General features: G+C 40.0%; 1 protein-coding gene across 2 annotated transcripts; it reads left to right on the top strand.

Moving 5' to 3' along the window:
• The first annotated feature begins 1,135 nt into the window (after positions 1-1,135).
• On the top strand, positions 1,136-9,863 carry ndfip1l (Nedd4 family interacting protein 1, like). 2 transcript variants are annotated; one of them, XM_079486928.1, is made up of 9 exons: positions 1,186-1,394; positions 3,642-3,729; positions 4,442-4,572; positions 4,712-4,762; positions 5,361-5,448; positions 6,820-6,944; positions 7,194-7,260; positions 7,784-7,889; positions 8,571-9,863. In XM_079486928.1, the coding sequence occupies exons 1-8, from the start codon at positions 1,365-1,367 to the stop codon at positions 7,885-7,887; spliced, it is 684 nt and encodes a 227-aa protein (XP_079343054.1). In that variant the 5' UTR covers positions 1,186-1,364; the 3' UTR covers positions 7,888-7,889; positions 8,571-9,863. The 2 variants fall into 2 exon arrangements, with proteins under 2 accessions (XP_079343055.1, XP_079343054.1); XM_079486929.1 differs by lacking the exon at positions 4,712-4,762 and having other exon boundaries at positions 1,136-1,394.
• Positions 9,864-15,789: the final 5,926 nt, after the last annotated feature.

Genomic DNA, 15,789 nt, shown 5'->3' with positions numbered 1-15,789 from the left:
ATACGACGCACAGGAACAATTTTTATTTGGGGCGTTTTCTCGACGCATGATCTCAGGGTATGCCATGTCAACTTTGGTCATATAATATCATTTTTCCCAAATATAAAATAGTTGACGGTGAAAATGCCGGTTGGTTAGTGTAACCAGTGAGAGACAGAGCTGTTTATCTAAACCTGACTTTATAGAGTGTTCACACTAAACGCGGTAAATCGCGTTATTTGCGTGTAGTTAGACGCTTGAATATTTTGAGTTTACTCGCATCATTCGTGCGTGAAATTCGCTTCACTACAGTCGCAAATTCGCATCACAGTCTCGTTGCGAAACGGCTAACATGGATTTTGTTGTTGACGGGGTAGCAGCGCATTCTGTGCTACGGAAGGCTGAAGAACGGCGTAGACTCCTTCGGCGCCGAGTCTGGGTCCATCAGATCCTCCGGAGGCGCAGTCCTTCATTGTTGTTTCGGATTTCTGCCTCTGTCATAATCGCGTCCCTACTAGAGCAAGCTCCTGATTGGTTAACCCAGCGCGAATTTTCCCCAAAGTTCTGAACGCTCATGCGAACGCTCAATTCGCGCCATGGTGTGAACGCAGCATTGCAGACACAGTCGCTGGTTCGCGGCCCGCTCGAAAAAATGGTCAAGTTCGGCCACAGTATCAAGCCTTTTTTTATAATAATGATACCTTTTTAATTTGTTACCTTTATTGTTTATTAAAGCTGAATGATTTATAGCATTTATTGGTAATATTAGGTATCCTTATTGACATCTCACCCCACCACGACCTCACTATTTTTCAAACCCTGCTATGGCCATGAAAGGTCTAACCTTTGCTAATAGTGACGTCACGAGGATTCACGCGTTAAACTGCCGGGGTTAACTGCATGTTAGTGCATGTATGTTAGTTAATGTATTGATCAACCAGTCAAAGTCACATTAACCAAATGGACCCTAATTAAAGAACAAAGGGTTACTTTGAGTATTTACGTTACCGCTTGTATGGAGAGCGGTGCATTCACATAAACGGTGTCAGAGTTGGAGCATACAAGTATTTCAACCTCAAAATTAAATAATAAAAGTGGGGGAAACGTCAGAAAAGGTCCGCTTTTTGAGAAAATGAACCACTCCTTCCGCAAAGCTGGCTGCGGCCCTGGAAAGATCGTTTTAAGCGCCTGTCATTCTTATTATGTGCTGCGGGGGCGCCAGAGATCAAAAGCCGACAGCTCACACAGGAAGCTCACACACGTCCGATTCTGATCTGACGAGGACCGTGGCTTTGCCATTACTGTTATATCATTTAATTCGGAGTGTTTGTATCGTAAATCATTTGTATTCGGGATCTTTTTGAACCGTGTCAAGCTATTCGACGATGGCTGAGTCAAGTGGGAGATATCAGCAGGTAAGTGAGCGCCAAAGTGCCTCGACAAACCTATGTGACGACGCGGAGTCAGGCGCGCCCTCGGCGGGAGTTCTCTCAGGAAACGCCGAGGCTTTTTTGCGGAACGCAGGCCGCACTGTTTTCAAACGACTAGCGAAGCTATTTACACTCCTGCTGCTCACATGGCATTCAGTAACACATAGATTTGAACGAATATATTAATAAAAATAAAATAAAAGTCGGTGTGTAGACGTGTCTTTTGCTTACGTTAGCAAACAAGCCTGTTAAAGTTTAATGCATGGTTAAGTTACTTAAAAGCGCCTTATTGTTGCTTGGCATGAATAAGCCTGTTTGAAGTATTGACAGGCTGCTCAGACATCACAGTGCTATTTCAAACATGTTAACAGTCGTGTTTGATCATTCGTATAAATGAATAAGTCATCTGGTGTGGTAACGTAATACAGTATGGTTAGCTATTTGACGTCATATATATGCGGTGGTACTGAATGATTGTATGTCAATGTTTGTCCTATTGACACTGCGACTGTGTGTTAAAATTCACTTTTTTAAATGACTTGTGTAGTTTATGGGTCAATGACGAAAAAGGGATAAAGCATAACATGAAAGTGTAATACGCCTTTAAATGACATGTATTGCATTTTGCCCTGATCTGCAGAAGACGCGCACTTACATGTCATTTAGTTGAACAATATTCTCGGGCATATTTACAACAAAAATAATGTATGACATATTATAAGATTCACTTCTTTCACAACAAATGCTACTTGTTTGTTTATTTTTCACTATCCCATCTGTCAATATGTTTTTACTCACTTGCAGCACAATACAATGTCATATGCTCCCTTATTATTTTATATATTTTAATATGATAGCTAGAATTTTATAGTTTTAGTTAATTCTCACTGCATATAGGAATTTATAGTCCTGTCTGATATTTGACCTGTGCTTTGACTTGCATAACCTTACATGTTTTTCTTATAGTCCATGTTTTATGTACAGCTGCTTTGAAACAATGGAAATATAAATAAAGCTGACTTGACTTAATATGTAGTCAGAATAAGCATGCTGTTTGAATTTGTACATAAATATTGTGTAACACTGAATGACAGTGTAACCATAACGTAGACTACATTTTGTTTCGACAGGGCCGTGTTTCCTAAAATCGTCGTAACCTTAAAGGGAAAGTTCACTCCAAAATAAACTTAGTGTGATATTTATATATATTTTTTTACTCGCCACATGACGTTAAACATGTTTAGAGAACTTCCGGTGTCTTCGGAGAACAAATGAAGATATTTAGGAGAGATCCGAGAGATTTCAAGGCCTCCTCATAGACATCATGGTGTCCGTTTTTGCCAAGGTCCAGAAAAGCACTAAAGACATGGTTAAATTGGTAATAGTTGCATTTTAGACTTATATAGGATCTCTGTTGTCAGTGTATGGCGCACGTTCACGCGAGCACTTCGTCTTCTTCTTGGACGAGAGCACTTTGCGGAAAATTGCTTTCGTCCAAGAAAAAGATGAAGTGCTCTCGCAAATGCGTGCCATACACTGACAAGGCAGAGGAGAATATATCCATTAAAATTGGTATTTTGGTTTCATTTTTTTTTTGTGCGTAAAACATTGTCGTTGCTTGAGAAAAATTTAACTGAGCCACCATTCGCGGACGGACCGATTTATTGATGTCTTTAGTGCGTTTCTGGACCTTGGCAGCAAACTGACACCATGATGTCTATGAGGATCCTAAATATCTTCATTTGTGCTCCGAAGACGCCGGAAGTTCTCTAAACATGTTTAACGTCATGTGGGTGGGTTAAAAATCACACACATTTTATTTTTTGGTGAACTTCCCCTTAAGTTGATCTTAGGAATTATCACCAAAGGATCTACAATCATCGTAGGCTTGAGATGCTTTTGGGAAACGCAGCGCTGGTCGCTTCAGTAAAGATGGTTTGGATTTCACAAGTTTTGCATGATTTATAAAATGGTGAACACATTCCAGGAACATGTGAATGGGCATGTGATCAGAGTATGGAAACTCGTGTGATTTTAAAGGTAGGGTTACATTAGTCATGGTCTTTTACACAGTGTCACGCTCCGTTTCAGGGACTTTTTACACCGGAACTGACTTTCTAGGTTTTTAAAGTGAAAATGTCAAAATCCTGCTTGACTTCATATGCACTGTACCGAGAAAGAACATTAGTGTTTACAGTGTTTTCAGCCAATAAACAGCTTTTGTGTCCTCAGCTGCCCAGTGAGGAAGAGCCGGAGGAGGGGCTTCAGGTGGGCATTGATGCCCCGCCCCCTTACAGCAGTATTACAGCAGACAGTGAATGTATGTTTCATCCTTTAATGAGTTTATCAGTTTTTAGACAGCTTGATTTAAATGTGATTGGTTTAATATATAGGTATTATAGGGCTGCATACGATGAATCGTTGGCAAAATAAAACTTTTTGTTTACATAAAATTACACATGCATATATGCAAATGTATTAAGTTTAATTTAATTAAACTTTAATATAATTTCATCTAAATATAATATAAATGATATATAAATATGAAAATGAATTTACTCATGTAAATAATTCTTAATTATATATAATTGCTATACACAGTATGTAATATGTAATCAAAAACCTTTCATTTTCAAACGAATGCTATTGAATAATCATTATGCAGCCCTAATGTAATATGAATATTATATAATATAAATATATGTTTTTATATTTATGTTAATCTAGATTTGTTATATAGACTAAACTATATTTATTAGGCTGTTTTAAGTTCTAATATTTTAAGGTAAGATTTGTGTGTACTTGAACAACTGAAAATGAAACGAAAAAACTTTAAATGTTCCAAAACTAAAGTAACTAATAATGTGAATAACGCACAGTGGACGTCTAAGGAGTGAGACATTTCATAGGTTTAAAAGCAAAACTTTATTGAAAGTGTCCTGTCATATTTTTGAATGAATCTATTTCCTGCTTGATTTTAAGTGTCTATAAGCAATCTCTGCATAAAAATATATATTTGGTCTTCCCCGCAGCTTATTTTGATTACAAAGACGACGCATCATTTCCCAAACCCCCATCCTACAACGTAGCCACCTCTCTTCCATCATACGATGAAGCGGAGAGAACCAAAGCAGAAACTACCGTCCCGCTGATGTCAGGCCAAGTAAGTGCCACACACATCCAGCTAACATAGCCAGGGCTGTCCCCTTCAGTCCTTAAATCACTTTATGGGAAATGATGTGTTAACGTGAGCTTCCCCAGTTCACTGCTGTGTTTCTCTGCCACACGCTGCTTGCACACAGCACAGGGAGCGTCTGGACACGTTTGATGATGTAACCCGGTGTGCGCTGGAGGTACAGTAACAGTGTGTGAATGTGATGGCCCCGGAGTTCTGCTTCTCTGGCCTGAACTAGGTTAGGACTGACGAGTAGGACTGATTCAATGATCAGTTTGATGCCATGAAACATCAGACAGATGACGCTTTTGAAAATATCTATTCAGCTCAGCCCGCCCAGTCACAGTGAGATAAGGAAGTGGGATAGATACTATTATTCCTGAACACCTGAAGATCTAATGATAAGAGTGAAATGTGGGAAAGTTCTTCAAAACGGTTTGAAGCACATGATGTCAAATTTGTATAATACAAAGTTTAGTATTTAAAACTATTTCGAAGCAAACCAGAAATGCGCCATGTTGATGACCAGTCGTCTTCTGTGTGTCTGCAAAATCAGTTTTGCTTTTATTTGTGGGATTTCTGTTTCTGTGTGAACCGTGTAGGCTTTGACACATCAATTGATGTTCCCGTCCTGCCATTACGCTTTGTAACTCCTTCTTTGGTCTTTTTAAAGATCCTGTATTGTTTTTTTTTCGGAGTGTTGTATTTTAGCCTTGTTTCAATCCTTCGTACCATGTATTCAGAGCTATAACCCGTCTCTATGTATTTCGCTGCAGGATGAGGACTTTGTGGCGAGGTATGACTTTGAGGACGCGGACCAGTTGCGGATAGGCAACGACGGCATTTTCATGTTGACATTCTTTAGTAAGTGTCCGCCGATGTAGGTGGCTTCGTTTTTTTATCTCCTCCCCGTCAGAATGGATGCTTCAAACACAAGGGAACAATTGGAAATGCTGGTTATGAGGGTCATGTCGAAGCTATTGTGGATCAGGTGGCATCATGCTGGTTCCAGATGAAACTTCCTTTATCTTGATCATGAATATCCGCTTGATAAAAGAAAACCGCTTTAGCTGTTACGCACAGTCACTAGAGCTGCACGATGGATAAAGTGAGAATCACGATTCTTTTGTTTCAAACTGAAATCCGGATTCTCTTACGATTCTGAATGACAAATAAAAAGTAATTAACTAAGGAATTTTTTAAATTATATTGGTTCCTTTTTTTGTTTTACTTCAAATGTAAAAGTTAAACATTATAAAAAGTGTTAATGCATTGAAGTGACTTGTATAAATATGAAATATTTCTACAGTAAGACAAATTCATAAGGTGACACCTGCAATTAAAGGTCTTTCGAAAGATTGATAAATATGCCTGACATCTACAGATTGCTTGAAGTCTTTTAAAGAATGATACAACTGATTTACACCACCACACTATTTACCAATAAACAGTTTAAAAGATCCTGAAAACATGGAATGCACAAAGAAACATACGCTTTTCTATTTGCGCAAATAAGCGCTATACACTCTCACAACGTGTTTTACCAAAGTGACAGATATAAGCACACAGTCTGATTTGTTAGAGTTAGAGTTTTGTTTCAAACCTGTCCAGTTAACATGTGAAGCATTATCACATCAATGTAACACAATCATAAGAGCAGTTTTGTTGTTAGGCCGTATTTACTTTATGTTGGTTTGTTATTTGGTGTGACTGAGAGCTTGTAAACGCACTTGGCTCATGCATGCGAGTCGGCAACTCTACTTCAATCCCAGTACTTCTGTAAACGTGACACAGATATGACGATAGTGTGTTGTTGAAAAGACTGTTTGTGATGTCGCTTCATATCTAATGATGATTATGTTTCTCTGCTTCAGCAGCAGCACCAACACAGATTGGAGCGTTAGGACTTTAGACGCAGGAGAATCTGCGATTTTTCATGAATGAGATCGTGTGGGGGTTTGAATCGAGATCGTGGTCTTTTAATGATTAATCGTGCAGCTCTAACAGTCACGTTTAGCAAGTAGAAAAAACTAAAACCAAACCTTTGGGATCACAAGAAGAGAGATGATAAGTGATGACAAAACACTCTTTGGACACACAGATTTCTTTTGTTGGCTGATCCGATAGGAACGATACTGCTATTGGTCATTTGCTCACTTTCAAACGTTTGTCATTAATTACATTGTAACTTGTTGTTATTATATTTTACTGTAAACGGTCTGTTTTTTTCCTCAGTGGCGTTCCTCTTTAACTGGATCGGCTTCTTTCTGTCGTTCTGTCTGACCACCTCAGCAGCCGGCCGGTATGGTGCTATATCTGGCTTCGGTCTGTCGCTTATTAAATGGATCCTCATCGTACGGGTATGCCACCACCCTTAGCTCGTGTTTTTATCATTTGATTTTGTAGATTTCATTTGACTGTGAACTAACATTTTGTGTGGATGGGTGCGTGAGACCGTCACACTCTGCACTAGGAATCAACACAATAGCTGCAATGAGGCTTTGTGTGCGTTCTGTGTTGTTGTGATACTCTTCCTGACTAAGCAAGTCCTGGCATGACTGCTATCTTGCCTGGGCTTCTGTTTTATGTCCTCTTCTTTGAATCTTCAGTTTTCTACGTATTTCCCGGGCTACTTTGATGGACAGTACTGGCTGTGGTGGGTGTTCCTGGTGCTTGGTAAGTATAGAAACACAAAACCCACCCTCTGCTTCTCGTGTTACTTAAGTCAAAATATATTTAAAGAGGAATAGTTTACCCAAAATCAAAATATTTTGTTTTAAAGCTGTATGCGGATACAGTATATACACCCATATAGCAAATGTTTAGTCAACATTTTGTTAAATTCTTATTTATATTGCAGATTGCTTTCGAGATATCGACGTTGGTCATCTACTGGCGTCAATATCTTTTATAGGGTAGCTGTCCTATGGTGTGACAGTAAAATTGAGAAAACAAATGGTTGTTTTGTTTTATATGATTAACACTTGTATTTATCATATAAAATAGCATAAGAGAGATTTATCTTCATTGTAAATAAAACTCCATCATAGGACACATTTATATATTATTCTGATTAGATGCTAAAGTGAAATGATTGCGGTATTAAATGGAAATGCACTTTATTATATTAAAAGGCCATTGTAACCTACAACTCCAAAGAAAGTGATGTCATGACTAATATGTGTTTTATGTCTTTCAGGCTTTCTGCTTTTCCTCAGAGGCTTCATCAACTACGCCAAGATCCGCAAAATGGCAGACTCCTTTTCCACTCTTCCACGGACCAGAGTCCTCTTCATCTATTAAAGGTGCAAAATCAACAGCATGTTCATTTTGAATGCTGCTTTGTGGTGAAGCCTAGGGAAAGTTTACTATCAAACATTTAGAGTATTTCTTTTGTAGAACAGTTTAAAGTTCAACACATTTTAAAGTCAATTAAAATGGTAAAGGTGCCCCAGAACTGTTTTTTCGCCTACATTCTTCAAAATCTCTCATTTTGCGTTCAAAATAAAAATGGTGGTTCAACGATGTCCCAGAATATTCAAGCTTAAAATATGAAATGACTTTTTTTTTAGTGTCAGTTAATTTTAACCAAGAGTCAATAGGCTATGAAGCTATTCTTTAAAAAACAAACAATAATCTTGAATGATGTAATAAAGATCAAAGCAATAATCATGACTGTATTATTGGCACAAATTAGTTAGTTTTCTTTACAATATTGTCCATATTCTGTCCCAAATGACATATTTGTTCTTCAGTTTCACTTGGAATCACGTTAAAGTACTACAACAGGCTCAAACTCCATCTCATGTTGGCTTTAAATTGCTTACCGCAGTGTTTTAGGTCAAATAATGCAGCGATGGCAGTATAATTATGTTTAGGAGCAGGGCTATGAATAGACCCGGCATTGCGAACAGTTATGGCAAAGTTGAAAATAATGACTGAGCAGTGAGCGCATGAATAATGATCCACTTTTTCGTCCACTCCAGTCACTCGCTGGAAATGAAAACACAATCACCGGCCCGCACCGAGCCGTGGACCCAGCGGGGAAAAGTGTATTTAAGAAAAAAAAACCTTCCATCTGCTATCTACTCATCTGACAGGAAGACTGCAGAATTCCAGAAAGACAGAGGGAGAATTTTCTTCCCTTTGCTTTTGAACATGCCGTTTTGCGTGTCGGATGGCTCTTTTTATTTTTCTAGGTGTAAAAAAACCAGTGGATGCTAACAGCTCTATAACTGATCAGACATTTGTAGCGATTTGATGTTGAGTGCTATTTGCAACGTATACAAAAGCCTTACGTATGACATCCTGTCTAGTACTGGCATGCGATGGCCATACTCCCTGTTAACCAGTAGGGGGAAGTCTTGCTTTTCATTTCTTTCCATCTTTAACCACCTCCGTTTCTTCTGTGGTGACGTTGGACAAGAAGGCAACCAGTCACTGCTGGTCTCCATTCATGAAGAGCTTTTCTCTTTGTGAATGGTGGTGCGAGATGAATTGAATCTAAAGCAGTCAATGCTTCTTTCTTCGACTGTTTTTCTCTTTTCCTCTTCATGACATGAAAATAAAGTTACTGTTTTAATTCAAACTGCTTATTTAAAAGCGCAATTCAAATTAAGGTCATAGAATGCTTTTTATATGTATCCAGAAGGCATGACATTTCTCATCAGTAAATGTTTTTTTGTGTGTGATAATCCATCGAACGTGTGGGTACGCTACAAAACAGCACACAGCTTTTTGCTACGATTGAAGGAATAATGTTTTCCTGTAATCTCTCTCATTTTGTATCGCGTGGCTGGTGGCACTGTACATTTGTGCCGTCTTTTGAATACACATTTAGCGTGAATGCCTCTCCCCACCTCGCGCAGTGGCCACAACAGGGGCCCGTTTGATCTCTTTGTCTAATCATGCACGATTTTTGCCGCGGCGTGTCTGCTCTTGTCACCTTTGGTTTCGTCCACGACGCAGGAAGTTACTCTTTTGTGCTCCGTTTTCCATGCAGCTTTTGCGGTCATCCGTCGAATTCCAATCCATGTGCACATGTATTTGCTTGTAAATAAGATACTGCTATTAAATGTCTCTGATGTTGAACATTGGGTGCAGATGTTGTGGTCTTTGTCTTGTCGTTTAAGAAATAAACTAGAAAAATTGTAACAAAACCATGATAAATATGCTTGTCAATGTATTTAATGACTGTTGCTGGTTGTTGCTAATATTGCTCATGTGTGATGTTATGGATTTCTCCAGATTTTCTCAAGTATTAAATTTTGTTCTACACACATGAATGAAATCTAGTGCGTTATTTTAAGAGATTTAGCTTTTCATTTCAAATCAAATTGGATGAAAACTGCATTCATTTAAGAGCCTCTATGTAACGGTAAAGGGAACACAATGTAATTTATATTCAATAATGGGACAGTATTCAGTGTATGGAATTACAATTTATCTTAAACAAGTACATTAAAGGGATAGTTCACCCAAAAATGAAAATTCTGTTGTGAATTACTCTTGATCCCAATCTTTATAAATATCTTTGGTTAAACACTGAGAAAGATATTTGGACGAATGCTTGTAACCAAACAGTTCTTGGACCCCATTGACTGGTAGAAAGTGAACTGTTTGCTGTCCTACATTCTTCAAAATATCTCCTTTGTGTTCAACAGAACAAAAAAATGCTAAGTGATTTTTCCAATTATGGTAGTCCAAGAACTGTTTGGTTTCAAGCATGCTTCCAAATATCTTTCTCAGTGTTCAACCAAATACATTTACACAGATTCGGATCTCGAAGGCGAATATCTAGTTTTTGGGCGACTATCCCTTGAAGCTTTGTCAACGTTTCTTACAATCTATCAGTTTCATTGGATATAAATGCCCCAAATTATTGTAACCGACGGCTTGTTTTCATCATGTCATTCTCTTGAAGTTGCTGAACCAATTCAACTCGTCTGACCTGATTTTCTCTACGGTCGGATGTAGAGGATGAATATCATGTCAACAAGGGTAAATGTCTTTTGTGGTTTTGGCCGGAGGTTCCGACAGACAATATATAATGTCAGTGAAATGAAAGTCAAGAATCACGTGCCATCAAGAGAAAGAAATAGTTGGTTTTGAATACAAAGATATATTTTGATTCAGTGATGTCTGGCTAATGGCTCGTCAATGCGGCGGGGTTGCGAGCGGGCACAGGCTGTCTCCTGTTATTGCCTGTTCGTGCCGTCCATTTGAGGTGTGAAGCCAGCAGCTCTCATTCCTCTTCTGGTGTGACTTCCTGGGGGAAGCACACAGCATTTAATAACCTAACACTCTCCTTCCACTGACAATCATCTCCGCAAACACAGACACGCTCGCACAACGGCCCTCTAAAAATATCCACCATAGGTTTCCGAGAAGTTGACCCAGGGGTCCCGTTTGATTTTTACGGGGGGTGGCTGTGACGGTTCGGGTTTGCACATTGCAGTAGCATGTTTTATGGATGTTTAATGTCAATTCTATACAAAAATTTAGATGAACGTAATATTCGATAGTGATGGAAGTGTTGTCAAAACATCATATAGTCACTGCATCTTTATTGTAGCTGAAAGAACGATAATATTGCGATATTAGTTGAACGGAAATAGTGCGGTCAGACTACGGTGAATATCACAATCATTGTCAGTATATTGTGATATCATGGTTTTCAGGCAAGTCGCAGGGTGGTAACCTAATTTTTTTTATCTTATACTAAAGTAAAGTAAAGCTATGTTTGGGAATGTGTCCCATTTAATACCGTGCCTTTGAGAAGTATACTACAGGACTACCATGTTTTTTGAACATGCCACACAGTGACAATTACACGGGATTGCTTTCAAAATACCACGATATATGAATACCGTCCAGTATCGTGACATGAATAAAACCATAGATAATGCCATGGCATTATCGTTCGATTCCATCATTGTACCATGGCACTGCCTCAGCACTTTAGTGAGGGTGGGTGTGTGTGGGGGGATTAGTCACTTATGACTCATCCAGCTCTGCCCCCTCCCCAACAACACACATTTGGAATAGCTGTTTGGTCGGTTTGTGTGTGTATCTGACTCTGTTCTGATAAAGTCAATCGAACGCCGCGAGGGCTCTCGCTGACTGGTTACCGTGGCGAGGGTGGGCCTGTAACCGGGAGTGACGGCCGAGCATTTGGTGACTCATCGACGGTCTGTTGCTGCCGCTGCTGCTGCTAAGGGCGATGAGTCCAATGTATTCTGTTCACACTTAGCTCTCCGCACCTCGTATCTCGCTGTTTATCTCACCCTTTGGTTTCTGAACGATGGTCGTTCAAAATAGCTCTTCTTTTGATCCTTTTGTATCGCGTCAACATGATATAAACCGCGTCATCAACTGCAACTTTGTATTTTATCTGAATATACTATAACCTTACGTTTACGAATTCATACATTTGATATGTATTTTTGTTCCTCGGATTCGAACCCATGACCTTTGTGTTGCTAATGCAGTGCTTTAAAAATTGAGATACAGACACACATTATATCGGATATTGATCAGGATTATATTAACAGGGGCAATATTCCGGTTATTCTCCTTTACACTTGAAAGAGACCTGAGCGTGTCTTTAATGCTTTGTTCCAGAGCAGTCGCAGAAACGCGAGTGCCCTTCGATGCCTTTGAGATGCAGCAGTGTCGCCATAAAGCATCTATAGCCTCATCCACTTTTCATATTTTTATGAATAAGAGGCACTATCGAACCCTGGGAATCTGGGATTGGCTGCAGAGATACCGATTCAAGCACCCGCCCTCCGAAGAATCGCACACACACGGCAAGATGGAGGAGACGTCATGCTACGCTTCCGCAGTGCATCAAGGGAATCAGACTGCCTCTGACTCACGCCGGAGAAATTGAGAGAAATACAGAGCTGGGGAGGGCTGGCACCTCGTTCCCATTCTCTCCTCTTTCTCACTCGATGCTCCTGGAGCCCAGTGATGTAATGCAGGTGACCTATTCGTCACAGACCGCCCCCGCTTCCCGCCGGCAGCCGATTGGCCGAGCGCTGGTATGAATGGGCCGCTGTGTTTCTGGTGGGAGGGGGTTTGGGTGGAGCGAGGCAGAGGCACGTCACTCCATTGAGAAAAAAGCTGGGCTGGTTCCTCGGCCGCGGCTCGGATGAGTTTGAAGGCTGAGCTCACTGTTTGTCACACATGCAGGTGACCGAGAGTGTTTGCCACCTTATTGTATTGAAAGGCGCATGCATTCACCCAAGTATTAAAATACTCAAAATTTACTCACTCTCGTGCCATTTCGAACCTGGCTGACTTTCTTCTGCAGAACACAAAAGATATTCAGAAGAATGTTGGTAACCAAACAACAATGACCCCCGTTGACTTGTATGGACCTCCGAGACATTTCTCAAAATATCTTCTTTTGTCTTACATAGAAGAAAGGGTCGTACGAGAGTAAATAAATGATGACATTTAAATAAATGTATTTTTGGATGAACTATCCCTTTAAGTTTATTCTTTTTATGGAAGCATGACTTCCTCTTAGGTAAAGCTCGGCCACATATTTTTATATTCTACTCATTAATAATTTCCTTTCTTCTGATCTAGTATGTTTTTTTACACCTAGAAAAAGTTTGTTCCCTCTGCTTCTATTATACCGTATCTTTTTTATTCACCTGCACCATCTTTTTATATTCGCATTTGTTATCAAATTCAAGTTATTCGGTTTTGCAAACACACATAGTAACAAAACGTGGTATACCTTGACTACATTACAAGTCGTATGGCATAAAAGCGTTTGCCATTCAAGTGCATGAATGTCAATATGAATCTGTGCTAAAAACGTCATCTCATTTTTGTGAATGACTTAACAGAGTGTGAATCGGAGTATGTATGGTGCTGAAGCCGTGTGAGTGTGTGTTGGGCTGGAGAAATGTGTTAGACGCTGGCCGTCTCTGCCTTGATCCTGAATGAGTCACTGCTGCAGTACTCTGTGGGAGGGGCTAAGGTTGGATCCCCTGCTGCAAACCCAGTTAAACGTACTCGCATGCATGATTTCTGCCCCCTCTCTCTCTCTCTCTCTCTCTCTCTCTCTCTCTCTCTCACACGCTGCTGTCACATCCGGCCCCCAGGTCTACAGCGTGTCCTATAATTAGCCGCCTGCACAACTTATGGCCTCTGAACGATCTAACCAAATGGAAATGGAATACAGTTCCACTCAGAACAAGAGTGAGAGAGAACTGGTTCAAATGAAGAGAGTGGAGGAAGAATGGATGCCGGGCTGCTATCTTTAATGAGTAAGCTGAGAGAGAACGTCTCGCGAAATGTCATTTTGTGACGGCCTAGAAACGCTGGCGTGTGTTTCCGTACCCGTCCTTCCGAAGCACTCCAAAACAAAATGTGTTCTTGTCATTAGGATGAGTTCATGGTGGGAGAGGAGGCCCCTCTCTGCCTTTCCGAAGCCCTTAGATGTTCACAAAGACAAAACAGCAGAGCAGGCCGCCAAACAAAGCGCTCGCGGGGAACCTCCGGTGACCGCGATCAAATCCCGACTTCCGTGCATTCGTCTGGCACGGACGTTTCATAGTTCTTGGTGGGCTATCACATCTTATTTGTGGGGAATTAACGGTAGGCCTATTAATTGTATAAGTAAAATGGCACAATGAAAACAGAGAGGTAATAATATGAGCTGCTTGTGTCTTACGTTTTGCAGAATTCCAAGCTTGAAGCAACAATTTTATGTTGCAGTTCAACAGCACGTGAGGCGATCTACGCACCGAGAAGAGATAAGGCTATCCAAAAAACGTCCTAGATTTGTCACTAGGCACTAAATATTGCCAAACATATACATCGCTACGTATATAAAATAGTAAATATAGCAAGCAGTACATTCGTTGTCAGCGCTAATTCTGGCTAGCATACCTTCAATTGCCATATCATTGAATCATTTGAATTAGAAACGAATTGGCAGATTGTTTGTAGTCTTTATAAATGATACATTTAAACACAGTCGATGTGGTTGTCGATTAAATCGCAACGTAAGTTGTTAGTGTGCAAATATTGGGCGGTTTTGACTCATGCCCTGGCAACCTTTTTGCGTGTGCGTGCGCTTTTGAGATCTCTTAACTCTTCCTGCCGTCATCACTGTTTGCTGTCATGTGGAATCTCTTCTCCGGGATGGACGGTGAGTCATACACTCCCCCGTTGCTGGTCCTCTCTGGCAGGAGTGGGATCTCCGTGGATTCACTTATTCTTGCCTGACTAACCCATCTCTGGTCAGGCTCTTCCTGCCTCCTCACTGGCCAGGCGGGAGACATCAGTGCATCCTCCAGAATATATGATGCCTGGACGTAGAGAGGAAAAACGTCTTTTGAGAAAGATGCATGGCGTGTGTAGTTCACTGGAATAAATCTGCATGGTAAATGGATTAGGTGATGGTTGTTGAGGTTAGCAGTAAAGTATATTTTAGAGTCAATCCATATAGATTTCTTAAACCGTTTCCCACTTTTCTGTTCTGTGAACAGACCGTTGTAGATGTGTGATCTAAAACGATCTAGATTGGGATTCATTATAAAACAATAAATTCCATCATGAAGAATTTTTTGTGATATCAGAACGATTCGATAACATCATCCGTGCATACGCAAAAATGTAGCTGTCTTTTGATTTGTTTTCTAACTTCGGTGGCTTCTTTAACCGAAAATTCTACCAATTGTAGCTTTCAGATAAACAATAATATCTAATGATTTATAATGAAGTTGAGCTGTCGGGCAAACATCTGTAGACCTAAACTCACACAAAGGCAAATAAATTAGACGTGAAGGCAAAAGTTACATGACAGCCTCTATCGTACGTATCGTCGCTGTCCTTCTGAAACCAGGGTTATGTCCCCTACTGAGAATATCTTGCCCTTTGCCGTATGCTGTCTTGTCAGATTATGGTAACTACCAAGTCGTACAACTTCTTTATAAGAGGGCTACCAACGTTTCCAATGCTCCAAATTCACAATTTTTGTGGAAAAAAAACACTCTGTACTTTTTAAAAGATTGCATACTGTGTTGTTAAAGTAAACAAGGACTTTTTAATACTTTTGATTGGTTAGATATTTGCAAAACCCAGTGACAAAGGGTAACGAATAATAAAGATTTATGATCAAAATACAAATACAAAATACGAGGTTTCAGAATCACAGCGATATGTAATATAAATACTGTA

This window comes from Barbatula barbatula, assembly GCF_947034865.1.
Source record: "Barbatula barbatula genome assembly, chromosome: 22".
NCBI classification, from domain to species: Eukaryota; Metazoa; Chordata; class Actinopteri; order Cypriniformes; family Nemacheilidae; genus Barbatula; species Barbatula barbatula.
Note: the sequence above shows the minus strand (reverse complement) of the source record. Positions and strands in the feature narration are given on the sequence as shown.

Excerpts from the sequence above, each read along its gene's own strand:
- ndfip1l (XM_079486928.1), top strand. The coding sequence starts at position 1,365 with ATGGCTGAGTCAAGTGGGAGATATCAGCAG. Across the intron at positions 4,573-4,711 it reads TCCCGCTGATGTCAGGCCAA|CACAGGGAGCGTCTGGACAC; the intron begins GTAAGTGCCACA and ends GCTTGCACACAG. Across the intron at positions 4,763-5,360 it reads TAACCCGGTGTGCGCTGGAG|GATGAGGACTTTGTGGCGAG; the intron begins GTACAGTAACAG and ends ATTTCGCTGCAG.